At 46.6% G+C, this 25431-nt stretch overlaps 2 protein-coding genes and 1 non-coding gene across 4 annotated transcripts; 2 read left to right on the forward strand and 1 right to left on the reverse strand.

Annotated features, from left to right (window-relative positions):
- Nucleotides 1–134: 134 nt before the first annotated feature.
- SH3D21 (SH3 domain containing 21) lies at nucleotides 135–23220 on the forward strand. Of its 2 annotated transcripts, XM_007182528.2 has the most exons (17): nucleotides 135–619; nucleotides 968–1035; nucleotides 1213–1370; nucleotides 1470–1533; nucleotides 1808–1905; nucleotides 2154–2244; nucleotides 2421–2476; nucleotides 2576–2621; nucleotides 2771–2871; nucleotides 2990–3076; nucleotides 3242–3284; nucleotides 20827–20920; nucleotides 21015–21067; nucleotides 21187–21281; nucleotides 21431–22359; nucleotides 22450–22513; nucleotides 22603–23219. In XM_007182528.2, exons 1-17 carry the CDS (start codon nucleotides 438–440, stop codon nucleotides 22666–22668), a joined length of 2295 nt encoding a protein of 764 aa, XP_007182590.2. In that variant the 5' UTR covers nucleotides 135–437; the 3' UTR covers nucleotides 22669–23219. The 2 variants fall into 2 exon arrangements, with proteins under 2 accessions (XP_007182590.2, XP_007182591.2); XM_007182529.2 differs by lacking the exon at nucleotides 135–619 and having other exon boundaries at nucleotides 937–1035; nucleotides 2771–2853; nucleotides 22603–23220.
- Nucleotides 10336–10408, forward strand: TRNAE-CUC (transfer RNA glutamic acid (anticodon CUC)). Its single transcript has one exon. It is a non-coding gene; the product is annotated as a tRNA-Glu (tRNA).
- A 370-nt stretch (nucleotides 23221–23590) lies between the features above and the next one.
- On the reverse strand, nucleotides 23591–25218 carry EVA1B (eva-1 homolog B). Its single transcript, XM_057531631.1, has 3 exons — nucleotides 25078–25218; nucleotides 24572–24669; nucleotides 23591–24289 (listed from the first exon to the last, which is right to left on the reverse strand). Exons 2-3 carry the CDS (start codon nucleotides 24636–24638, stop codon nucleotides 23853–23855), a joined length of 504 nt encoding a protein of 167 aa, XP_057387614.1. The 5' UTR covers nucleotides 24639–24669; nucleotides 25078–25218; the 3' UTR covers nucleotides 23591–23852.
- Nucleotides 25219–25431: the final 213 nt, after the last annotated feature.

A 25431-nucleotide genomic window follows, 5' to 3' on the forward strand; every position in this document is an offset into this window, starting at 1 on the left:
AACCAGATTTTTTCACTCTGGTGTTATAAGCAAGGACTTTGGCTTCCAGAGTGGTGGGGCAGGGGTCAAAGGGTGTGGATAACAGGCTCGGCTTTCTTTTTTTTTTTTGAGGCTCACCGATTTTTTGAAAAATAATCTTTTCATAAAGCTACTTAAGTCACTCTAGCTGCTGTTCAATGCAGCACAAAAATGGGCTCCATGCTGCAATGAAGAGTCTCCATTAACCCGGGGTAGCAACAGATGAAGTGGTTGCAGGGCTCAGGCTCAGCTTTCTACGTTCGCCACTAAGCAGGAAGATGACCTGAAAGTTAGCCTAGCCCACGTGGGACTGGCACTAACCTTCAGCCTTTGCCAGCGTTGGCCTTGGCTGCAGGAGAGCAGAGGCCTTGAAAGCTCCTGAAGTTCCCTTCCTGTCTTCCCCCTGGAAGAATCCGGGGATGTTTTCTGAAACCAGACGAGGCCCCCTTGGCCTGAAGAAAGGGTTTTTGTGCTCTTACTCTTCCCTTGAAGGGGGTCCAGGGAGGAATATGCCTCCCAGGGAAAGCAGCAATAGCTTTGTGCGCACAGAGCAACCACCCCGTCTACCCAGGACCCGCCCGAGAGCGGTTGCTACCTGCTGGTATGTGCCTCTTCCCACCTCCCCTGCAGCTAAAAGCTTGTCAGCCCGGAGAGAGGGTAGGCCAGTAATGGTGGGTGGGAGCCTCAGGGCCAAGGCTGAGAAAGAGGGAAGGTGGCTAGACTGAAACTTAGGTGGCTACGCAGACAAGATCATGTCGGGGAGCTGTGACCCCAGCACTGGCCAGAGATCCCGGAGTCCTCACTCCTGGTTTGGGGACCGAACCTGCCGAGCTGGGCCACCCCCTCTCCCATACCCACTCCTTTGCACCTGGAGCCCGACCTATCGGCTCGTGTCTCCGCCTCCTTGGCTTCACAATCTCGCTGCTTGTCCCACCCTACCTGGACCCAGTTCTCGGCTGCGAACGCGACTGCACCATCCTTCTTGCTCGGCTCCGGAAGGCGCCCCGGAAGCCATGGGTATGTGCAGAGGGTTTGGGGTAGCTCTTCTATGCAACTGCGTGGAAATAGCGATAAAAGCCTACACCACCACCCCGCTCTCCCGCTGTCCACACGGGGCCTGGGACTCGCTCCATGGCCAGTCGGCCCTGAATGGGCTCTTCTGAGCCGCGTGCCCGCGCCATTCTCCGCCCGCAGAGGCGCTGGTCCTGGCCGGATACAGCGCGCAGAAAGAGGACGAGCTGAGCCTGGCGCCCGGGGACGTGGTCCGGCAGGTGTGCAAGGGGCCCGCACGGGGCTGGCTGCGTGGAGAGCTTGGGGGCCGTTGTGGCCTCTTCCCCGAGTGCCTGGTGCAGGTGAGGCCGGGCCGGAGGTCGGGCGGGGGGTGGGGTGGCGTGGCTCTCAGCGCGCGCCCTCGGGAGCTGAGAGCCCCCCTGCCGTGCGCTCATTCGTAGGAGATCCCTGAGACTTTCCGCGGTTCGGGGGAGGCGCCGAGACCGCGCTGTGCGCGCCGCCGAGGTGAGAGCCAGGGCGGTGGGCGGGCGCGCGCAGCTCCCCCCACCACCCCCAGGTCGTCCCAGCTCGCCGAGACGGGCGCGGCTCTGGGCGGGACTGCGTGGCCTCTGGGCGGCCCGTGATTGGTTCCCGAGTACAATGCTCCGCCCTGGGGCGGGGCCTGGAAGTACCAAGGGGGCGCTCGCGGCCCGCCCGTCCCCCAGCTCAGCTGACTGGGGCCCGAGGCTCCAGCGGCCTCACTCTCGTCCGACCCCGGGTCACCCCGTCGAATCTCCAGGCCCCCAAAGATGGTGCAGAGTGAACTTCAGCTACAGCCCGGAGCAGGCGGACGAGCTGAAGCTGCAAGCTGGGGAGATTGTGGAAGTGATAAAGGAGGTGAGGGGATGAGGTGATGAGAGGGTTTGGGGGGAGATGATGGAGTACGTCTCCGGATGAGGGGACATGGGTGCAGCGAGGGTGTGGGTGATGGGACTGATGAGGGGCACAGAAATGGGAAAGTGGGGGAGCAAGGGAGGAGAGGGGTCATCGGGCAGAATCGGGAGGGGGGGTGAACCAGGGTTTAAGATGCCTAGGGAGCCCCTTGGGGCAGAACCAGATGCCCCTTCGTCCTCCCTCCTCCCCAGATTGAGGACGGCTGGTGGCTGGGGAAGAAGAACGGGCAGCTGGGAGCCTTCCCGTCCAACTTTGTGGAGTTGCTGGACAGTGGACCCCCAAGTGAGACCTGGACCCTGTGACCCCGTGAACCCCTGTGACCAGACTCTACAATCTTCAGTGACCCTCCCCAGTGGCCTGAGCCTGTGATCCACACATCTTGCCCCATCACCCCTTTGACCTCTCCCATGACCTAAACTGAATTAGCACCTGCCCCTAACCTCACTATCCCCCACCAGGCCTTGGTAACCCAGACATGCCTTCAATCAGCCTTGGTCCCCAGCGGCCTCCCAAGGTAAATTGGGTGGAGTGGGCAAAGAGGTGGTGAGTTCCTCTTGGCTGGGGGGGGCGGGGGGTTGGGGGGCTCAGCTTGTTCCTCCCCCTGCCCCACTAGCTGAGCAGCCTGAACTATGACAGCCCTCCAGACTACCTGCGGACAGGTGAGCACCCAGCCAAAGGGTCCTTCAAATCCTCCCCCCCAAGCCACTCTGACTTGGGGGGGGGAACCCAGCTAGACTGATGGAGGAGGGAGCCGATGAATGGTTTGGGGGGTGGGGGGTTTGGCTTCAGTGAACTGACCTCCCCTCAGTCTCCCACCCTGAGACCTACAGGGTCCTGTTTGACTACCATCCCGAGGCCCCAGACGAGTTGGCGCTGCGGAGGGGGGACGAGGTGAAAGTACTGAGGAAGGTGGGAAAGGCACAGGGCAGGGGAGGGCACAGGGATGGGGGTGTTGAGAAGGGTGGGCTTGGGGAAGGAAGGAGCGTGGGGATCTGGCTCACCACCCCATGGCATCTTGCTCTCCCAGACCACAGAGGATAAGGGCTGGTGGGAAGGAGAGTCTCAAGGCAGAAGAGGACTTTTCCCAGATAACTTTGTGCTCCCAACACCCCCGGTGAGTACGAAGCCAGGCACTCAGGTGGCAAGGGGCAGGCTACTCTGGACAAAGTTGGGGGTTGTGGCTCTCATGGGACACAGCTGGAGGGCCACCCACAAATGAGGGTGGAACCTAGAAATGTGAGGGCTGCTCTTCAGATTCTGACACTTCTTTTCTGCATAGATCAAGAAGCTGGTCGCACGGAAAGTGGCATCCCGGCAATCAGGTGGGTGCCCGGGAAGCCTGGGATTGGGGGGTGATCTCTGGGAGACGATCCACCAGTCCAGTGGCTCATAAACACCCATAGTTTCCCAGTGGTCCAGTACACCCCCTTAGGAGGTACCTCCCCATGGGACTGGTAGGAATGTATGTGGTCAGTGTTAGGAATGTGTCACTTTGTGTGTGTTAGTATGTTCCTGTTCTTCTCTCCAGAGAATGTGGCTGTCATTCTCATGAACGAATGTGTTTAGGTTTGTTTCATTTTGTAAGGAAATGTATGGATCAGTGTATCTGGGTCTTTGAGACTGTGTGTTCATGTATCTATTAAGTGTGTCAGTGAATAGTTCTGTTTATGCATCACTGTATTTGTGGGATGTGTCTTTAATTTATGTTTTAATGTAATATTTCACATAATCAAAAAATATACATAATATATGTGTTTTAAAACTTAATAATGAGCACCCATGGTCTGTCACCCAAACCCGAGAACTAGAAATTGCTAGTGGTTTGTGTGCTCCTCTCTTTCCCTTCTGCTGCTTCCCCAACATCAAAGGTAACCCTGACCACTACCCTGAATTTTGAATAATTCCCTTGAGTTTTTAAATGTACTCACTTTGGTATGTGCCTAAACAATGTATCAATTAATTTATTTTTGTTTGTTTTTGAGGTCTATAAAAATGGTATCATATGTTTATGGTCTTCTGGGACTTGCTGTTTCCAATCAACATTATGTTTCTAAGATTCATCCATGTTGTGTGTAGATGCAGTTCATTTCTTTTTATCTGCTGTATACTATTCCTTGTGGAACTGAATGCAATTTATGTATCTGGTCTATTCCTGATGTTGGACATTTTCGTTGTTTCTAGTTTTTATTTTTATTTTATTTTTTTATTCATTTATTGTTGTTTGCTAAAGCCAAGTAGAAAACGGCAATAGTAGATGTTTATATGTTTTAAACACAAACATTTGATAAGACACCAAGTGAAAAATGTACATTTATAAAACAGGAAACAGAAAATCTCCTTTATCTTTCCAGTATAAACCAGTAGCCACTGCTGGCCCCAGGTCTGCCTCAAGCCTTCAGTCCCCTGGGAGCTGCTCTCTGGATATGGTGTGTGTTTTCAGGGACTTGCCCAGCCTCTGGCAGCAGGACTCCTGTTGCAGGAGCTGAGTAGTAAAGACAAGAGGGGCTAGGAGGGCTGTGATGAGGTTGCAGGGCTGGAACCAGAAGCAGCAGGGCTCTAGTATTTACTATTACAAATAGTGCTGCCATAAGCACTATCATGTGTCTGTCTTCTGGTGTGCAGGTATAATGTTTCTCTAGGATATAGTCCTAGGAGTGGCACTGCTAGCTAGAGTGTAGGGTATGTAAATGTTCAGCTTTTATGAGGTCAAGTCACATTGGTTTCCAAAGGGATTGTACACTTTTACCACTCCACCATCGGTGTATAAGAGACCATACTGATCCAAATTCTCTTCAACACTTGGTATTACCAGATTTCATTATTTTCGTGAATCTAACACAAAATAGCATCTCATTGTGGACTTCATTTGTATTTCCCTGGTTAGTAATAATTGTTGGAGTCCTTTATATATTCTGAATTACGTGTTATACATATTATAGATACTTTCAGTTTGTGGCTTTTCTTCTTTTTTTTAATGAGGTTTTTGATGAACAGGAGTTCTAAATTAAAAAAAATTTTTTTGAAGTATAGTTGATTTACAATATTATATTAGTTTCAGGTGTACAACATAGTGATTCAAAATTTTTACAGCTTATACTCCATTTAAAGTTATTGCAAAATATTGGCTATATTCCCTGTGCTGTACAATAAATCCTTGTAGCTTATTTATTTATTTATATATCATTAAAAAAAATTAGATTCCACATATGAGTGATACCATATGATATTTGTCTTTCTCTGTTTGACTTACTTCATTTAGTGTGATAATCTCTAGGTCCACCCATGTTGCTACAAATGGCATTATTTTGTTCTTTTTTATGGCTGAGTAATATTCCATTGTATATATGTACCACATCTTCTCTATCTGTTCCTCTGTCGATGGACATTTAGGTTGTCTCCGTGTCCTGGCTATTGTAAATAGTGCTGCAATGAACATTGGGGTGCAGGTATCTTTTCAAATTATGGTTTTCTCCAGATATATGCCCAGGAGTGGGATTGGTGGATTATATGGTAGTTCTATTTTTAGTTTTTTAAGGAACCTCCATACTGTCCTCCATAGCGGTTGTACCAATTTATATTCCCACCATGTAGCTTATTTGTTTGTTTATTTTTTTTAATTTATTTTTATGTGGGATCCCTGACCAGGGATTGAACCCAGGACCATGGCAGTGAAAGCACCAAGTCCTAACCACTGGACCACCAGGGAATTCCCATTAATTATTTTATACAGAGTAGTTTGTACCTTTTAATCCCTACCCCTATCTTGCCCCTCTCCCCTTCCCTCTCCCCACAGGTAACCACTAGTTTGTTCTCTATGTCTATGAGTCTGTTTCTATTTTGTTATATTCATTCGTTTGTTTTGTTTTTTAGATTCTACATATAAGTGATAAGCACATATAAGTGATAACATACAATATTTATCTAGGAGTTAATTTTAGTGTAAACATATCAATCTTATCTTTAATAATTAGCAGGTTTTTTCTTGTTTAAGTAATCCTTCCTGCCCCAAATTCAGAAAAACCATCCATTTATATTTTCTTTAAAACTTTTAAAGTGTTGCTTTTCATTTTTAAATGCTTTTATCTATGTAGCATTGATTTTAATGAGTGCTCTAATTATACATTTTTCCATATGGACAATCACTTGTTCTAGCACCATTTATTATTTCTGCATGTAGTTTTATTGTGTCATTTTAAAAATTAGATATCCTTTTTATTATTTATTACAGGAGTATAAAAATGCACTGATTTTTGTATATTGATTTTATTGCCAGCCATGGTGCTGATAATTTCAGTATTTATCTGTAAATCCTTAATAGGTTTTCTATGAAGACAGTCATTTATTCTGTGAGTAATGACAGTTTGGCTCTCTCCTTTCCACATCTTATATCTTTTAATTTTATTTTCTTGTTTTACTCTAGTGGCTAGGATCTCAATACAATATTGAATAGAAATAGTGATGCTGAACATCATTACCATGTTCCTGATTTTAAATGGAATGCTTCAAACTTTTTCCCTTTAACAATGATGTTTGCTTAGATCTTTTGTAGGTATATTTTTGTCTGGTTAAGGAAGGTCTTTCTATTTCTTTTGCTTAGAATTTTTATCAAGAGTGGGTGTCGAATTTTCTAATTGTTTATATGATTCTTTTGAAATGATTATATGGGTTTTCTTCTTTAATCTGTCAATGTAATAAAGATATTTGGAGAATTTTCTAATATTAAGCCACCCTTGTATTCCTGGGATAAATTCAAATTGGTCATGGTTTATTATTTTTTCATACACTTTTGGGATACCTTCCCAGTTTTTTTTCTTTTCCTTCAGATTTTTGCACTTGTTTTTACTGTCCTCATCTGATTATCAGTATTATACTGGCCTCATGAATGAGTTAAGGAATATGTTTTTTTGTTTTTAAAATATCTTTTAGATCTTACATAAGATGGGAATCATCTTTCCTTGAAAGCTGGTAAAACTTGCTTGTACATTCATCTGGTCCTCTTTTCTTCCATTATGGGAAGATTTTAAACTACTTCAATTTCTTTATAGTTATAAGCAAGTCTGGCTTCTGGCTAAAATTCTTTCTTTCTTCCTTCCTCCCTCCCTCCCTCCCTCCCTCCCTCCCTTCCTTCCTTCTCTCCCTCCCTCCCTCTCTCCCTCTCTCTCCCTCTCTCTCTCTCTTTCTCCCTTTTTTTTTTAAGTGCATAGTGTTTTTAATATATATATATATTTTTAATTGGGGTATAGTTGTTTTACAATGTTGTGTTAGTTTCTACTGTACAATGAAGTGAACTAGAGTTCCCTGTGCTATACAGCAGGTTCTCATTAGTTCTCTATTTTATACATATTAGTGTATATATGTTAATTCCAATCTCCCAATTCAGCCCACCCCCTCCTTTCCCCCCTTGGTGTCCATACGTTTGTTCTCTACATCTTTGTCTCTTTCTCTGCCTTGCAAACTAGTTCATCTGTACCATTTTTCTAGATTCCACAAATATGTGTTAATATACGATATTTGTTTTTCTCTTTCTGACTTATTTCACTCTGTATGACAGTCTCTAGGTCCATCCACGTCTCTACAAATGACCCAATTTCATTCCTTTTTATGGCTGAGTAATATTCCATTGTATATATGTACCACATCTTCTTTATCCATTCGTCTGTCGATGGACATTTAGGTTGCTTCCACGAGCTAGCTATTGTAAATAGTGCTGCTATGAACATTGGGGTGCATGTGTCTTTTTGAATTATGGTTTTCTCTGGGTATATGCCCAGTAGTGGGATAGCTGGGTCATATGGTAATTCTATTTTTACTTTTTCAAGGAACCTCCATACTGTTCTCCATAGTGGCTGTATCGATTTACATTCCCACCAACAGTGCAAGAGGGTTCCCTTTTCTCCACACCCTCTCCAGCATTTACTGTTTGTAGATTTTCTGATGATTCCCATTCTAACTGGTGTGAGGTGATACCTCATTGTAGTTTTGATTTGCATTTCTCTAATGATTAGTAATATTGAGCATCTTTTCATGTGCTTCTTGGCCATCTGTATGTCTTCTTTGGAGAAATGTCTATTTAGGTCTTCCACCCATTTGATTGGGTTGTTTTGATATTGAGCTGCATGAGCTGTTTGTATATTTTGGAGATTAATCCTTTGTTGATTCGTTTGCAAATATTTTCTCCCATTCTGAGGGTTGTCTTTTCGTCTTGTTTATGGTTTTCTTTGCTGTGCAAAAGCTTTTAAGTTTCATTAGGTCCCATTTGTTTATTTTTGTTTTTATGTCCATTACTCTAGTAGATGGGTCAAAAAAGATCTTGCTATGATTTATGTTCAAGAGTGTTCTTCCTATGTTTTCCTCTAAGAGTTTTATAGTGTCCAGTCTTACATTTAGGTCTTTAATCCATTTTGAGTTTATTTTTGTGTATGGTGTTAGGGAGTGTTCTAATTTCATTCTTTTACTGGTAGCTGTCCAGTTTTCCCCGTACCATTTCCCTTTTCTTTTTCTTTCTTTCTTTCTTTCTCTTTCTTTCTTTCTTTCTTCCTTCCTTCCTTCCCTCCCTCCGTCTCTGTCTCTCTCTCTCTTTCTTTCCTTTCTTTCTTTCTTTCTTTCTTTCTTTCTTTCTTTCTTTCTTTCTTCTTTCTTTCTTCCTTCCTTCCTTCCCTCCCTCCCTCTCTGCCTCTCTCTCTTTCCTTCCTTCCTTCCTTCCTTTCTTTCTTTCTTTCTTTCCTTCCTTCCTCCCTCCCTCCCTCCCTTTCTTTCTTTCTTTCTTTCTTTCTTTCTTTCCCTTCCTCCCTCCCTCCCTCCTTCTCTCTCTCTTTCTCTCTTTCTTTCTCTCTCTCTCCTTCCTTCCCCTCCTCCTTCCCTTCTTCCCTCCCTCCCTTCCTTCCTTCCTTCCTTCCTGCCTGCCTGCCTGCCTGCCTTCTCCTGCCTTAAAACAACACAAATATCTCACATTTTTGGAACCTGGAAATCCAAAATCTGGATGTTGGCATGGCCATGTTTTTTGTGAAGGTTCTAGGGGAAGAATATTTCTTTGCTTCTTCTTAGCTTCTGGCAATCTTTGGCTTGCAGTTGCATCACTCCATTCTCTGCCTCTGTCTTTACAAGGTCTTCTGCCTTCTGTGTCTGTGTCCAAATTTCCCTCTTCTAATAAGGATACCTAACCCAGTCACTGGGTTAGGGTCCACCCTAATCCAGTATGAGCTCCTCTTAACTTGATTACATCTGCAAAGACCTCTTTACAACTGCTCTTTAAAGGGCTTCACCTTGGAATTCAGAGGGAGAGGAAACCTTACACCTCAGGAGACTGGCACAAACAGCATTCTGTCTCCTGGTCCCTGGGTAACCATGGCTGGCCAAAAATCTCACTAAAATTCTTCAATCAGTTTTAGTGAGTTATATATATATATATATTTTAAATGCTTTCTATTTTTTTTTAAATTTATTTTTATTTATATTTATTTTTGGCTGTGCTGGGTCTTCGTTTCTGTGCGAGGGCTTTCTCTAGTTGTGGCAAGTGGGGGTCACTCTTCATCGTGGTGCGCAGGCCTCTCACTATCGTGGCCTCTCTTGTTGCGGAGCACAGGCTCCAGACGCGCAGGCTCAGTAGTTGTGGCACACGGGCTTAGTTGCTCCGCGGCATGTGGGATCTTCCCAGACCAGGGCTCGAACCCGTGTCCCCTGCATTGGCAGGCAGATTCTCAACCACTGCGCCACCAGGGAAGCCCGTGAGTTATATTTTTAAATTATCTATTTAATCGATGTTTTCTGACTATTTATATAAAGTTGTTCATAATATTCTCATAATGTTTTTTTTAAATTTATTTTATTTATTTATTTTTGGCTGCATTGGGTCTTTGTTGCTGTGTGCAGGCTTTCTCTAGTTGCGGTGAGCGGGGGCTACTCTTAATTGCTCTGCGCAGGCTTCTCATTGCAGTGGCTTCTCTTGTTGCAGAGCATGGGCTCTAGGTGCATAGGCTCAGTAGTTGTGGCACGTGGGCTCAGTAGTTGTGGCTTCCGGGCTCTAGAGCGCAAGCTCAGTAGTTGTGGTGCACGGGCTTAGTTGCTCTACAGCATTTGGGATCTTCCCGCACCAGGGCTCGAACGCTTGTCCCCTGCATTGGCAGGCGGATTCTTAACCACTGCGCCACCAGGGAAGTCCCCTCTTATAATCTTTCATCTGTATCTGCAGTTATAGTCCTTTTTCATTTCTAATATTTATTTTTTCAACTGTTTTTTCTTGTTCAATCTCTTGTTACTATATGGTTGTTCAAAGTCTTGTTACTATATTCTTATTCAGTCTCTTGTTACTATATTCACATACTTTAAAAAAAACCTTCTCTATTGTACCTTTTAAAAAAACTGTGGTAAGGGATTTCCCTGGTGGTCCAGTGGTTAGGACTCTGTGCTCTCAATGCCAAGGGCCCAGGTTCGATCCCTGGCTGGGGAACTAAGATCCCGTAAGCTGCGGCATGGAAAAATAAAAAAAATTGTGGTAGGAAATATATAAGATTTACCATCCTAACCATTTTTAAGTGTACAATAGTGTTAACTATATGCACGTTATTTTGCAAAAGATCTCTAGAAAGTAACTTTGTTTTCTTTTAATTTTTATTTTATTTTTTTATACAGCAGGTTCTTATTAGTCATCAACTTTATACACATCAGTGTATACATGTCAATCCCAATCGCCCAATTCATCACACCACCATCCCCACCCCCCCGCAGCTTTCCCCTCTTGGTGTCCATACGTTTGTTCTCTACATCTGTGTCTCAACTTCTGCCCTGCAAACCGGTTCATCTGTACCATTTTTCTAGGTTCCACATATATGCGTTAATATATGATATTTGTTTTTCTCTTTCTGACTTACTTCACTCTGTATGACAGTCTCTAGATCCATCCATGTCTTAACAAGTGACCCAATTTCGTACCTTTTTATGGCTGAGTAATATTCCATTGTATATATGTGCCACATCTTTATCCATTCATCTGTCGATGAGCATTTAGCTTGCTTCCATGATCTGGCTATTGTAAATAGTGCTGCAATGAACATTGGGGTGCATGTGTCTTTTTTTTTTTTTTTTTTATTTAATTAATTTATTTTTATTTCTGGCTGCATTGGATCTTCGTTGCTGCGAGCGGGCTTTCTCTAATGGCAAGTGGGGGCTACTCTTGGTTGCGGTGCGCAGCCTTCTCATTGCGGTGGCTTCTCTTGTTGTGGAGCACGGGCTCTAGGCGCGCGGGCTTCAGCAGTTGTGGCACGTGGCCTCAGTAGTTGTGGCTTGCGGGCTCTAGAGCACAGGCTCAGTAGTTGTGGCGCACGGGCTTAGTTGCTCCGTGGCATGTGGGATCTTCCCGGACCAGGGCTCGAACCCGTGTGCCCTGCATTGGCAGGCGGATTCTTAACCACTGCACCACCAGGGAAGCCGCATGTGTCTTTTTGAATTATGGTTTTCTCTGGGTATATGCCCAGTAGTGGGATTGCTGGATCATATGGTAATTCTATTTTTAGTTTTTCAAGGAACCTCCATACTGTTCTCCATAGTGGCTGTATCAATTTACATTCCTACCAACAGTGCAAGAGGGTTCCCTTTTCTCCACACCCTCTCCAGCATTTGTTGTTTGTAGATTTTCTGATGATGCCCATCCTAACCGGTGTGAGGTGATACCTCATTGTAGTTTTTTTTTTTTTTTTTTTTTTTTTAAATTTATTTATTTATTTATATTTATTTTTGGCTGTGTTGGGTCTTCATTTCTGTGTGAGGGCTTTCTCTAGTTGTGGCAAGTGGAGGCCACTCTTCATCGCGGCGCGCGGGCCCCTCACCATCGCGGCCTCTCGTTGCCGAGCACAGGCTCCAGACGCGCAGGCTCAGTAATTGTGGCTCACGGGCCTAGTCACTCCGCGGCATGTGGGATCTTCCCAGACCAGGGCTCGAACCCGTGTTCCCTGCATTGGCAGGCAGATTCTTAACCACTGCGCCACCAGGGAAGCCCCCCTCATTGTAGTTTTGATTTCCATTTCTCTAATAATTAATGATGTTGAGCAGCTTTTCATGTGCTTCTTGGCCATCTGTATGTCTTCTTTGGAGAAATGTCTATTTAGGTCTTCTGCCCATTTTTGGATTGGGTTGTTTGTTTCTTTAATACTGAGCTGCATGAGCTGTTTATATATTTTAGAGATTAATCCTTTGCCTGCTGATTTGTTTGCAAATATTTTCTCCCATTCTGAGGGTTGTCTTTTCGTCTTGTTTTTCATTTCCTTTGCTGTGCAAAAGCTTTGAAGTTTCATTAGGTCCCATTTGTTTATTTTTGTTTTTATTTCCATTGCTCTAGGAAGTGGATCAAAAAAGATCTTGCTGTGATTTATGTCAAAGAATGTTGTTCCTATGTTTTCCTCTAAGAGTTTTATAGTGTCCGGTCTTACGTTTAGGTCTGTAATCCATTTTGAGTTTATTTTTGTGTATGGTGTTAGGGAGTTTTCTAATTTCATTCTTTTACATGTAGCTGTCCAGTTTTCCCAGCACCACTTATTGAAGAGACTGTCTTTTCTCCATTGTATATCCTTGCCTCCTTTGTCATAGATTAGTTGACCATAGGTGTGTGGGTTTATCTCTGGGCTTTCTATCTTGTTCCATTGATCTATGTTTCTGTTTTTGTGCCAGTACCATATTGTCTTGATTACTGTAGCTTTGTAGTATAGTCTGAAGTCAGGGAGTCTGATTCCTCCAGCTCCATTTTTTTGCCTCAAGACTGCTTTGGCTATTCGGGGTCTTTTGTGTCTCCATACAAATTTTAAGATGATTTGTTCTAGCTCCGTAAAAAATGCCATTGGTAATTTGATAGGGATTGCATTGAATCTGTAGATTGATTTGGGTAGTATAGTCATTTTCAAAATATTGATTCTTCCAATCCAAGAACATGGTATATCTCTCCATCTGTTGGTATCATCTTTAATTTCTCTCATCAGTGTCTTACAGTTTTCTGCATACAGGTCTTTTGTCTCCTTAGGTAGGTTTATTCCTAGGTATTTTATTCTTTTTGTTGAAATGGTAAATGGGAGTGTTTCCATAATTTCTCTTTCAGATTTTTCATCATTAGTGTATAGGAATGCCAGAGATTTCTGTGCATTAATTTTGTATCCTGCAACTTTACCAAATTCATTGATTAGCTCTAGTAGTTTTCTGGTGGCATTTTTAGGATTCTATATGTATAGTATCATGTCATCTGCAAACAGTGACAGTTTTACTTCTTCTTTTCCAATTTGTATTCCTTTTATTTCTTTTTCTTCTCTGATTGCCGTGGCTAGGACTTCCAAAACTATGTTGAATAATAGTGGTGAGAGTGGACATCCTTGTCTTGTTCCTGGTCTTAGAGCAAATGCTTTCAGTTTTTCACCATTGAGAATGATGTTTGCTGTGGGTTTGTCATACATGGCCTTTATTATGTTGAGGTAGGTTCCCTCTATGCCCACTTTCTGGAGAGTTTTTATCATAAATGGGTGTTGAATTTTGTCAAAAGCTTTTTCTACATCTATTGAGATGATCATATGGTTTTATTCTTCAATTTTGTTAATATGGCATATCACATTGATTGATTTGCATATATTGAAGAATCCTTGCATCCCTGGGATAAATCCCTCTTGATCATGGTGTATGATCCTTTTAATGTGTTGTTGGATTCTGTTTGCTAGTATTTTGTTGAGGATTTTTGCATCTATATTCATCAGTGATATTGGTCTGTAATTTTCTTTTTTTGTAGTATCTTTGTCTGGTTTTGGTATCTGGGTGATGGTGGCCTCATAGAATGAGTTTGGGAGTGTTCCTTCCTCTGCAATTTTTTGGAAGAGTTTGAGAAGGATGGGTGTTAGCTCTTCTCTAAATGTTTGATAGAATTCGCCTGTGAAGCCATCTAGTCCTGGACTTTTGTTTGTTGGAAGATTTTTAACCACAGTTTCAATTTCATTACTTGTGATTGGCCTGTTCATATTTTCTATTTCTTCCTGGTTCAGTCTTGGAAGGTTATACATTTCTAAGAATTTGTCCATTTCTTCCAGGTTGTCCATTTTATTTGCATAGAGTTGCTTGTAGTAGTCTCTTATGATGCTTTGTATTTCTGTGGTGTCTGTTGTAACTTCTCCTTTTTCATTTCTAATTTTATTGATTTGAGTCCTCTCCTTCTTTTTCTTGATGAGTCTGGCTAATGGTTTATCAACTTTGTTTATCTTCTCGAAGAACCAGCTTTTAGTTTTATTGATCTTTGCTATTGTTTTCTTTGTTTCTATTTCATTTATTTCTGCTCTGATCTTTATGATTTCTTTCCTTCCGCTAACTTTGGGTTTTGTTTGTTCTTCTTTCTCTAGTTCCTTTAGGTGTAAGGTTAGATTGTTTATTTGAGATTTTTCTTGTTTCTTGAGGTAGGCTTGTATAGCTATAAACTTCCCTCTTAGAACTGCTTTTGCTGCATCCCATAGGTTTTGGATCGTCGTGTTTTCATTGTCATTTGTCTCTAGGTACTTTTTGATTTCCTCTTTGATTTCTTCAGTGATCTCTTAGTTATTTAGTAATGTATTGTTTAGCCTCCATGTGTTTGTGTTTTTTATGTTTTTTTCCCTGTAATTCATTTCTAATCTCATAGCGTTGTGGTCAGAAAAGATGCTTGATATGATTTCAGTTTTCTTAAATTTACTGAGGTTTGATTTGTGGCCCAAGATGTGATCTATCCTGGAGAATGTTCCATGTGCACTTGAGAAGAAAGTGTAATCTGCTGGTTTTGGATGGAATGTCCTATAAATATCAATTAAATCTGTCTGGTCTATTGTGTCATTTAATGCTTCTGTTTCCTTATTTATTTTCATTTTGGATGATCTGTCCATTGGTGTAAGTGAGGTGTTAAAGTCCCCCACTATTACTGTGTACTGTCGATTTCCTCTTTTATAGGTGTTAGCAGTTGCCTTATGTATTGAGGTGCTCCTATGTTGGGTGCATATATACTTATAATTGTTATATCTTCTTCTTGGATTGATCCCTTGATCATTATGTAGTGTCGTTCCTTGTCTCTTGTAACATTCTTTATTTTAAAGTCTATTTTATCTGATATGAGTATTGCTACTCCAGCTTTCTTTTGATTTCCATTTATCTTTTTCCATCCCCTCACTTTCAGTCTGTATGTGTCCCTAGGTCTGAAGTGGGTCTCTTGTAGACAGCATATAGATGGGTCTTGTTTTTGTATCCATTCAGCAAGCCTGTGTCTTTTGGTTGGAGCATTTAATCCATTCACGTTTAAGGTAATTATTGATATGTATGTTCCTATGACCATTTTCTTAATTGTTTTGGGTTTGTTTTTGTAGGTCCTTTTCTTCTCTTGTGTTTCCCACTGAGAGAAGTTCCTTTAGCATTTGTTGTAGAGCTGGTTTGGTGGTGCTGAATTCTCTTAGCTTTTGCTTGTCTGTAAATCTTTTGATTTCTCCGTCGAATCTGAATGAGATCCTTGCCGGGTAGAGTAATCTTGGTTGTAGTTTCTTCCCTTTCATCACTTTAAGTATATCATGCCACTCCCTTCTGGCTTGTAGAGTTTCTGCTGAGAAATCAGCTGTTAACCTTATGGGAGTTCCCTTGTGTGTTATTTGTCATTTTTCCCTTGCTGCTTTCAATAATTTTTCTTTGTCTTTAATTTTTGCCAATTTGATTACTATGTGTCTCGGCATGTATCTCCTTGGGTTTCTCCTGTATGGGACTCACTGGGCTTCCTGGACTTGGGTGGCTATTTCCTTTCCCATGTTAGGGAAGTTTTTGACTATAATCTCTTCAGATATTTTCTCTGGTCCTTTCTCTCTCTCTTCTCCTTCTGGGACCCCTATAATGCAAATGTTGTTGTGTTTAATGTTGTCCCAGAGGTGTCTGAGGCTGTCTTCATTTCTTTTCATTCTTTTTTCTTTATTCTGTTCGCAGCAGTGAATTCCACCATTCTGTCTTCCAGGTCACTTATCCGTTCTTCTGCCTCAGTTATTCTGCTATTGATTCCTTCTAGTGTAGTTTTGATTTCAGTTATTGTATTGTTCATCTCTGTTTGTTTGTTCTTTAATTCTTCTAGGTCTTTGTTAAACATTTCTTGCATCTTCTCGATCTTTGCCTCCATTCTTTTTCCGAGGTCCTGGATCATCTTCACTATCATTATTCTGAATTCTTTTTCTGGAAGGTTGCCTATCTCCACTTCATTTAGTTGTTTTTCTAGGGTTTTATCTTGTTCCTTCATCTGGTACATAGCCCTCTGCCTTTTCATCTTGTCTATCTTTCTGTGAATGTGGTTTTTGTTCCACAGGCTGCAGGACTGTAGTTCTTGCTTCTGCTGTCTGCCCTCTCACCTTTGTTTTTTAACTCTAGTTTGTCAGTCTTTTTCTTTGGTGATAAATTGATGAGTTTAGACTATATTAATCATATTATTTTACAACATTTTTAAATGTTTATTTTCTCCTTTTTTTCTTATCTCATTTTTTTCATTAATTTAGAATTAGTACACTTTACTGTTATTATTTTAGTGGTTGCTCTTGAAATTTACCATGTATATTTAACTTTACAAGTCTGAATTCAAAGTCTTAACCTTTCTCCTGAACAAAATCTCCAACTATTATTTTTAAATTATTTCTCCTTTCAATTCTGTCAGTGTTTGCTTTATATATTTTGAGGCTTTGTTGTTAGGCACATGTACATTTGTCATTGTTATCTCTTCCTGATGTACTTACCTGTTTATCATTATAACCTCTCCCTCTTTTTCTTTAGTAATTTTTCTCATCTTGAAGTTTGTCTGATATTAATATATGGTTACTATTATAGTTACTATTTATGTGATATATCTTCCTCCAATCTTTTACTGTCAACCTATTTGTGTCTTTGAATCTGTTGTCCACAGTATATAGCTGGATCTTGCTTTTTTAATTCAGTCTGACAATCTCTGCCTTTTATTGGGGTGTTTAGGTTAAGAGTTAGCAAATTATGGTCTGTGGGCCAAATCTGGCCTGCCACCTGTTTTGGGGAACGGGGGTTAACAGCTTTATTGAGATATATTCACATACCATACAATTCACTCATTTAAATGTACAATTCGGTGGTGTTTAGTAGAGTCATAGTTGTGCAACACCACCACAATCAATTTTAGAATGTTTTTGTCACTCACTGTACTCTTTAGCCATTATCCCACCAGTCTCCCCATTCTCCCCTCCTCACCCCAAGACAACCAATAATCTACTTTGTCTTGATAGATCTGCCTACATTTCATATACGTGATATCATACAATATATGGTCTTCTTAATGGGTTTCTTTCACGTCAAATAATGTTTTCAAGGTTTATCCATTTTGTAGTACGTGTTGTACTTCATTCCTTTTTATTGCCCAGTAATATTCTATTGTATCACTTTTTTCCATTCATTTGTTGATGGATATTTGGGTTGTTTCTACTTTTTGGCTATGAACTTTATTAGTGTACAAATTTTATGTGGACGTGTTTGCATTTCTCTTGGGTATATACCTATGAAAGGAATTGCTAGGTGATATGATAACTCTGGTTTAACTTTGGGAAGAACTGGCAGACTGTTTTCCAAAGTGTTTGCACCATTTTATATTCCCGCCAACAGTGTATGAGGGCTCCAGTTTCTCCACATTCACACCAGTACTTGTTATTATCTGTCTTTTGATTGTAACCATCCTAGTGGGTATGAAGTGCTATCTCATTGTGGTTTTGCTTTGCATTTCTTTGACAGCTAATGATGTTGAAAAAATCTATCTGAGTCCTTTGCCCATTTTTAAATTGGGTTGACTTTTTACTGTTGAGTTGTCGGAGTTCTTTATATTTTCTAGATAAAAGGCCCTTATCATACATATGATTTGCAAATATTTTCCCCTGTTCTTTGGGTTGTCTTTTCACTTTCTTGATGGTGTCCTTTGTGCGCAAAAGTTTAAAATTTTGATGAAGTCCCACTGACCTATTTTTTCTTTGGTTGCTTGTGCTTTTGGTGTCATATCAATGAAACCAATGCCAAATCCAAGATTGCACCCCATATTGATTGAGTTCTCTTCAACCATGGCAGTAAAGCTGCTCATCCTCCACCTATCCCACCCTGCAGAACGTCCACATGGACCAAGGCAGTAGGGGGTGGGGGAGGGATGGGAGCAGGCAAGAACACCATCAAGCACAAGTGCTTCTCCAATTATTTTATGTCTTTGGTCAGTATCCAAGCACTGAAATGGTTGTTTTGCCATTTTTATCCAGCTTTATAGTTGCTGTGTGGAGAGAGTATTTAACCACCACCTACCTCACTCAGCCATAGTCAAACCGTGCTTCTATTACCTCTTCCTTTGAACATTGCTTTCAAATTTTCACTCCTTGTCTCATTCTACTTCTAGTTTACTAATTCTCTCTCTAGATTTTATCTAGGTTTTTTTTTTTTTTAATCTATCTATCTATTTATTTATTTATTTTTGGCTGAGTTGGGTCTTCATTGCTGCGTGTGGGCTTTTCTCTAGTTGCGGCGGGCGGGGGCTACTCTTTGTTGTGGTGCCTGGGCTTCTCATTGTGGTGGCTTCTCTTGTTGCGGAGCACGGGCTCTAGGCACGTGGGCTTCAGTAGTTGTGGCACGCGGGCTCAGTAGTTGTGGCTCACAGGCTCTAGAGCGCAGGCTCAGTAGTTGTGGCGCACGGGCTTAGTTGCTCTGCGGCATGTGGGATCTTCCCGGACCGGGGCTTGAACCCGTGTCCCCTGCACTGGCAGGCAGATTCTTAACCACTGCGCAACCAGGGAAGTCCCTTTATCTAGGTTTAATCTGCTGTTTAACCTACACGTTGCATTTTATTTCATATATGCTATTTATCATCTCTAGTAGTACAGAATTCTTTTTTTTTTTTTCTTCCCTGCAAAATCTTCCTGTTTATTCCTAATGGTCCTTTTGTTGCATGCTCATCCTTTATTTCTTCAAATATACTATATGTAGCTATGCTGTGTTCTTTTCCTGACACTTCCAGTATCTGCTGTGTGTAGCGTCTGCTGACTCCTGCTCTCAGTGGCCTGCCCTCTCGTGTGTTTTAGGATCTTTGTGTATGATCTCAGTGTGTGGGAGTTCTGTACACCTCTGTAGGGGAAAACTTTTTCCAGCGAGGACTTGCTTTTACTTCTGCCAGTAGCCAGAGGGCACCAACCACCGGAGACCACTTCAGCCCTCCAGAAGAAAGTGGTGCAAGACTCTCGCTGCTGTCTGGCTACCGAGCTCTGGGCCTGTGACGAGCCAAAGGAGAAGAACATGGGGCACCTGCTCCTCATCACTGGCCCCAGGCTCTGTAGCCACAAAGTCGTGCTGCCCTCTCACTTCCTTTCTGGCCCCAGTTCCTACCTTTTTTGTGGACTTCTCCTACCTCTTTTATGTCCAACAGTGCCTTAAAATTGTATTCTAAGCAGAATGTAATTGCTCTCTAGTGGGAGGGCTCCACAGAGCACCTAATCAGCCACACTACAAGAAGCAGGCCTCATAGTTAACATTTACTGAGCTTTGACTATATGGCAGACACTAAGCACCTCACATGGATTAAGTCACTCAAACCTCACAACAACCCTACAGGATGTGTATTCTTGTTATCCATGTTTTATGGATGAGGACATAGGGGCACAGAAAGGTTAAATTACCAACCAAGTTCTCACACAACTGGCGAGTAATAGAGCAGGAATTCCAAGTCTGCTGTCTGGCTCTAGGATCCATGCTCTCGCCCACTGCGAGCCACAGTCAGGGGATTTTGTTTGTATCTATGTGTGATATTGTGTGTGTAAGTCAATTTCAGCATGTGTGCATGTGCCAGAGTAGCTGTTCCTGTGTCCGTGGATATGAATGTCACTTGTGTGACTGCCTTCAGATGCTCACTCTGATGTCACCTTCTCAGTGTGGCCTTCTCAGGACCATCTCACTTAAAATCATACACTCCCCTGCTTATTCTTCCTCTGTACTACTAATAAATCTCTAACACACTACATAGTTTACTCCTTTTGTTTATGTCTGCTTCCCCAGTAGAACATGAGTTCATTCTGGCTGCTGTGGGGAGAGCACACCCTAGGCAGGGTGGGTGCAGCCCAAGCCCAGGTTAGTGAAGACGGTGTGACTCAATCTAGAGTGCTTAGTGGTGGAGGTGAGGATGAGTGGCTGGATTCAGGATGTGTTTAGAGCAGACAGGACTTAACTGATGGTTTGCATGTGCAGCATATGGGAATAAAGGCGTCAAGGAGGACTCCTCACTTTGTCGTCTGAGTGAGTGGGCAAGATGGGGAGCAGTGGGAAAGGGGAAGATTCTGAGGGCAAGGAGGTTGGGAAGCAAGAGTTTAGTTCTGGCTATGGTAAGTGTGTGATGCTAAGTTAAGTGGAAATATTGAGAGAGCTGTCGGGTATGAGTCTGGAGTTCAGGGAAGAGGAAGGGGCTAGAGATGAAAATTTAGGAGTTGTTGGCTTATTGATGATAATAAAACCCATAAGGCTGGGTGAGATCTCTTAGGGAGTAGATGTGATAGAGAAGACAGAGAAGGGAGTGCGGACTGGAAGGGGGAAGGATGTTGCCTTGGTCCAGGAAGGAGAAGAGTCTGAACCAGCCATGGGCACTAAGCCGAGTACAAGTCTTTGAAAAGCATGGATTAAAAACTGGCAGGATTTGGAGCCATCTCCCCATGAAGCCTTCCCTGACAACTCTTTGGGGGTGCTCCCATGGTCAGTGTCCCCAGAGCTCCCAGGAGGCAGAGTCAAATATGATTCATCTCCTGTCACTAGTCCCCCCCTGTGCACAGCACAGTGACTCTTAGATGAATGGATGAGTGAAAAATGCCCCACTCCCCTCTCCCCTCCCAGCTCCTATTAAGGAACCCAAAAAGATGATGCCCAGAACAGCCCTCCCTACGGTCAAGAAGCTGGTGACAGCCCCGACTGGGCCAAGCAAAGCCAAGTAAGGAGCAGGGTGGTGGAGGGGGAAAGAGGAAGGTACAGAAGAAATGCTGCTCCCTGCCCCCATCCCCGGTTCTGATGGGGACATGTTTCAGGCCATCTTGGACACCCAGCGGAGACAGTCAGAAGCGCCCTTCCCGAAACTCCAGTAAGTTTCGATGCCTCCCTGCAGTGGGGTGAGGCCTGGGGTGGTTGTGCTGAGGGACAGAGATGGGGAGAGGCTTGGGGTCCAAGTAGGCCCGGGCCCCTGAGGGTCTGCTCTCACAGGCTCCAGCAGCAGTTTCCTCGGCGGGTGTCCAGGCCAGAGTGGCAGAAAGCGAGCCAAAACCCAGGCTTCACAGCAACGCTCTGCAGCCAGCTGGGTGAGAGGCCCAAGACTGGGGAGAGTGGGGATCCTGGGCAGAGTCTGGTTCTCAGGGGTGTGGTGTGAAGGATCCCAGGCCAAGGGGAACCAGACTCAAACTGTCAAGGTACCCAGCCCTCGGCTGAGACCTCACCCCCATCACCACAGGGCGAAGAGCGGAGCAGCCTTACAAAGGCCCCTCGTGTGAATAAAACCCCAACTCTGGACAAGACCCCCAGCCTAGAGAAGACCCCATCTCCAGATAAGGCCCCCAGTCCAGAGAAGACCCCATCTCCGGATAAGGCCGGCAGCCCAGAGAAGACCTCATCTCTGGACAATGCCCGCAGCCCAGAGAAGACCTTGTCTGCAGATAAGGCCCCCACTCCAGAGGAATCCCTAACTCCAGATAAGGTCCCTATCCTAGAGGAGACCCCAACTCTGGAGGACAAAGCCCCCAGACCAGACAGGGTCTTTTCTGTGCATGAGGCACCAGTCCCAGAAGTCCCACCTGGTCCAAAGATGGCCCCTCCTGGGGACGAGGCCCACACCCTAGGAAAGGTCTTGACCACCAAACAGGTGCTCTCTGAAGAGGCCTCCACCCGAGACAACACTCAGTTCCATCACTTCTCTCCGGAGGAAGCCCTGCTAAACACCAGGTCTCTTGAGGCCAGTGAGGCTCAGTCCCAAAAGGAGGTTCACATGCCAGGGGAGCACCCCCTCTGCATGGCGAAACGTCCCCTGGATAAGAGGGACAGCTCCCCTCTCCAGTCCGAGCCCAAATCCAAGTCCAAGTCGGGGTCCATGCCTGCCCTTGAGAAGGCCGCCCCCCGGGAAGAGGCTACCACTCTCCTGGAGGAGGCACCAGCGAAGGATGAGGCTACCCCCAAAGAGGAGGTGCCCCCCGAAGAGGTGTCCCCTGCTCAGAAGAATCCACATCCTATCATGCTGACTCCAGAGCCCCAAATGACTCCCACCCTCCACTCCTTGGTCCCGCAAAATCTCACAGATAGCAAAAGTGACAGAGACGACATGGTGAGGATAAAGGACGAGGTGGAGGCTTTAAGGAGGTCGCTGGAGCTGATGGGGGTGCAGCTGGAGTAAGTGGGAGGGGTGCGGGGAGGGGAGGAGAGGGGTGCGGACTCTAGGCCTGCCCGGCCCACCCCTTCCCCTCGGTCTCGCGTCCGCAGAAAGAAGCTAACTGACATCTGGGAGGAGCTGAAGAGCGAGAGGGAGAAGCGCATGTTGCTGGAGGTGGGTGGGGTGCGGGTCCCAGGCGGCGCGGGGGTGTGTGGGGGTGGGCGGCTGGCACTCCCCTGACGCCCTCTCCCCACTCGGTTCAGATGACGCGGAGGACCCAGGAGTCCCGGAACCTGGGCTCCATCCACGCGCAGACGCAGACGCACTGAGGGTGGGCCCGGGAGGGACTACGGCGGGACCTGGAGCGAAGTCGGGCTCCGGCCACCCACGTCCTTGCACACGATTTTGGGAAACGCAAGAAAGTAAACTCTGCCATGTACGCACGCCACGCCTCCCTGGTCGGTGCAGGGCGGGGTCTGCGCGGCGGGGCGGGGCTGGTGTTCTGCGCTCCCGGCCCTCCGCTTTCCTGGCAGTGGCTCCCGGGCACATCTGGCCAACATGTGGCTTCCATTACCGTTCCCAAGGCCTGCGCACGGCTATTTTTATCCACCGGATGGCGAGGGGGGAGGGTGTCTCCTTCGGACGCTAGTCCCCGCGCTGGAGAAATGGCCGGCAGGAGGGGCCCAGGAGGGGTCGGGCCTCTGCCCGGGGGCCGGATTCCAGAATCCAGCTGTGCGCCAGGGGAGGGGCCGGGCGGGCCGGCTCTCCAGCCCGGACCCCTCCCAGTTGCCTCCACTGTCCGCTGTGAGGGACTCACGGGAACGCAGTGACACAAGAACTCCACAGCCCAGCTCAGGCACCCCTGGTTACATTGGAGCTAATAGCGCCTTAGCGTCAAGGTTAGGGTTCCGAGGCCTTGTGTGCGTGCGCGCGTGTGTGTGATTGCAGTGATGCATAAACCTAGGGCATTTGTAGGGACAGGGGCAACGTGTACCCGGGCGTTTACTGGTAAGGAATGCATTTGAAAGGAATGCGGTTGATTTTTGTGTGTGCGTCTGTGGTGAGGCGGTGGAGTGTGGGTGCAGGAGTGTGTGTTTTTGCCATGTGTGAATTGAACGCAAGCATGTGTGCTGAGGCGTCGGGTGGGTAGAAGGAGGTGGTCAGCCTGGTAAAGGGGTCTCAGCCCTGGGGCCCCCTGCATGGCAAGAGCTTGGGAGTCATTAGGGGGAAGGATAACAGAGGGAGACTGAGTCACTGAGAATGCAGCTTTCATTGGTCACGTCACCTCTTAACCGTCCCCCAGAGAAGGGATGGGGACCCTGCGTCCTGCCCTACCCCCAGGGCCTTCTGGCTGGACGGGGGAAGGGTGTCTCCCAGGGGACGGGAATCCAGGCCCAACAGCACCAGGCGAGCCGTGGGGGCGGGGCCTCCATAGCACCGTGGGCAGGGGCAGTCCAAAGGTCCTGGGGCAGCTCGAAGCCCCTGTGCATATCCAGTACGCTCTGGGGGCCGGTCAGTAATAGTGCATGCGGCCCAGGGTGCCCGTGCCCGTGGGGCTGGGCCCCAGCGTGCCGGTGCCCAGCAGGTCTGGCTGTCCAGTGCGCCAGATCTCCCGCAGGATCCGTTCCCGCTCCTCTAGCCGCTGCGCCCGCTCCAGCTCCTCCGCCGAAGTGAAGACGTTGACGCTCAGGGGCCCGTCGGGCTCCGCGGACACCTCGGGGCCCGGCAGCGTGTCGTCGGGGCCCAGCCGAGTCACCGTGTCCTCGTCGTCGTCGTCGTCGTCGTCGTCCTCGGCCTCCAGGGTGCTGCTGCGGGGGTCCCGGCGCGGAGTGGGGCCTCGGGGCCGCGGGCGGGGTGCGCAGGAGATGCTGATGACCAGGAGGCACAGGGTGAGCAGCAGGCCAAAGCAGACACCCAGCACGAAGTAGAGGCCGAAGCTCTCGGGGTTAGCTGGAGGTCAGAGGGCAGAAGTCACGGAGGGGGCCTGGCACGTGGGAGTCATCCCATCTCTAAAAGACTCCAGGTTCTAAGTTTGGGGGGCAAGGACAGTACTCTCTATTTGAGGGACCTTAGGTAGCCGCCATCGGGCAGTCGGGGGAGTGGGGGGCGGTTTGGGAGTAAGTGACTGGCTAAGGGGGGTTACAGTGGCAGGGACCAGGAGGAGGGGAGGGAAGGGGTGGAGTGGGGCCTGAGGAGGCAGGGAGGGGTCCAGGTCCGGGGGTCTGCCCTCACCGCGGATGTGTGCGTAGGCCGCCAGGCTGTTGCTGAGCAACTCCATGTCCCTTCGGGGGGCATCCATGCTTCTCTGGGGGCGCAGCTCCCCTGTCAGACTGCGAGGTCAGCAAGGTCAGACCCTTCTTCCCCTCTGGAGCCGACCCTGACCCTGCTTTCTCCTCGGGGCAGCTCTGCTCCCTGGAAGGGCAGCCCCAGCCAGGCTCCACCCTGGAGAGAGCGGCTTCCTAACTTCGTTGCTGACCTGGGCCCTGGCTGGGGGTCCCTTCCCCTGGGCGCGGACGCCCCAGCACTTGAGGGTCGGGGGAGTGAGCCGCAGGAGGCTCCGTCCCCTGGTGGGTTCCCCAAACGAGGCCCGCTTTCGCCGTCCGGGAATCGGGATGAAGGAGAGAGACGTGGGCGCCTTCCTTACTCCCTGGGCGGGCTCCGGGAAGGGAAGCCGCCTCCCTCTCCCATCCCGCCCGCCCCGCGGGGACCCCCGGGCCCGGAGGCCCGGGCTCACTCACCGTCAGCGCCCCGCTTCCCCGCTGCCCGGCCCCGGCGCGTCCGGCGGCCGCAGACACCCGGGGCCCGGCCGCTCCCGCCCCGTCCGGTCCCGGTCACCTGCCCGCCCGGCTCGGATCCCAGGCCGCGGCAGCGCGGGCCGGACAAGGGCCGATGGACCAGCCGGCGGAAAGTTTCCTCCGAGGAAAGAGGAGGGACGGGGCGGGGCGGGGCGGGGGAGGCGGGGAGGAAAAGGGCCGGGAGAGGAAGGGGAGAGGAGGGCTGCAGGGAGGAGGGGTGGGGTGGGGCCGAGGCCTGAGGGGCCGTCTGCTCCCCGGCAGGAAACCGCTGGGGAGGCCGGTTGCAGGAACCCGCCC

Source organism: Balaenoptera acutorostrata, chromosome 1 (assembly GCF_949987535.1).
Source record: "Balaenoptera acutorostrata chromosome 1, mBalAcu1.1, whole genome shotgun sequence".
Taxonomy (NCBI): Eukaryota; Metazoa; Chordata; class Mammalia; order Artiodactyla; family Balaenopteridae; genus Balaenoptera; species Balaenoptera acutorostrata.

What these genes read in the sequence shown, in the direction of transcription:
- SH3D21 (XM_007182528.2), top strand. Translation starts at nt 438, where the DNA reads ATGTTTTCTGAAACCAGACGAGGCCCCCTTGGCCTGAAGAAAGGGTTT. An exon ending in AGGCGCCCCGGAAGCCATGG is followed by an intron (nt 1,036 to 1,212) that starts GTATGTGCAGAG and finishes CTCCGCCCGCAG; the next exon opens with AGGCGCTGGTCCTGGCCGGA. An exon ending in AACGCTCTGCAGCCAGCTGG is followed by an intron (nt 21,282 to 21,430) that starts GTGAGAGGCCCA and finishes CCATCACCACAG; the next exon opens with GGCGAAGAGCGGAGCAGCCT.
- EVA1B (XM_057531631.1), bottom strand. Translation starts at nt 24,638, where the DNA reads ATGGATGCCCCCCGAAGGGACATGGAGTTGCTCAGCAACAGCCTGGCG. An exon ending in GGCCTACGCACACATCCGCG is followed by an intron (nt 24,290 to 24,571) that starts GTGAGGGCAGAC and finishes TCTGACCTCCAG; the next exon opens with CTAACCCCGAGAGCTTCGGC.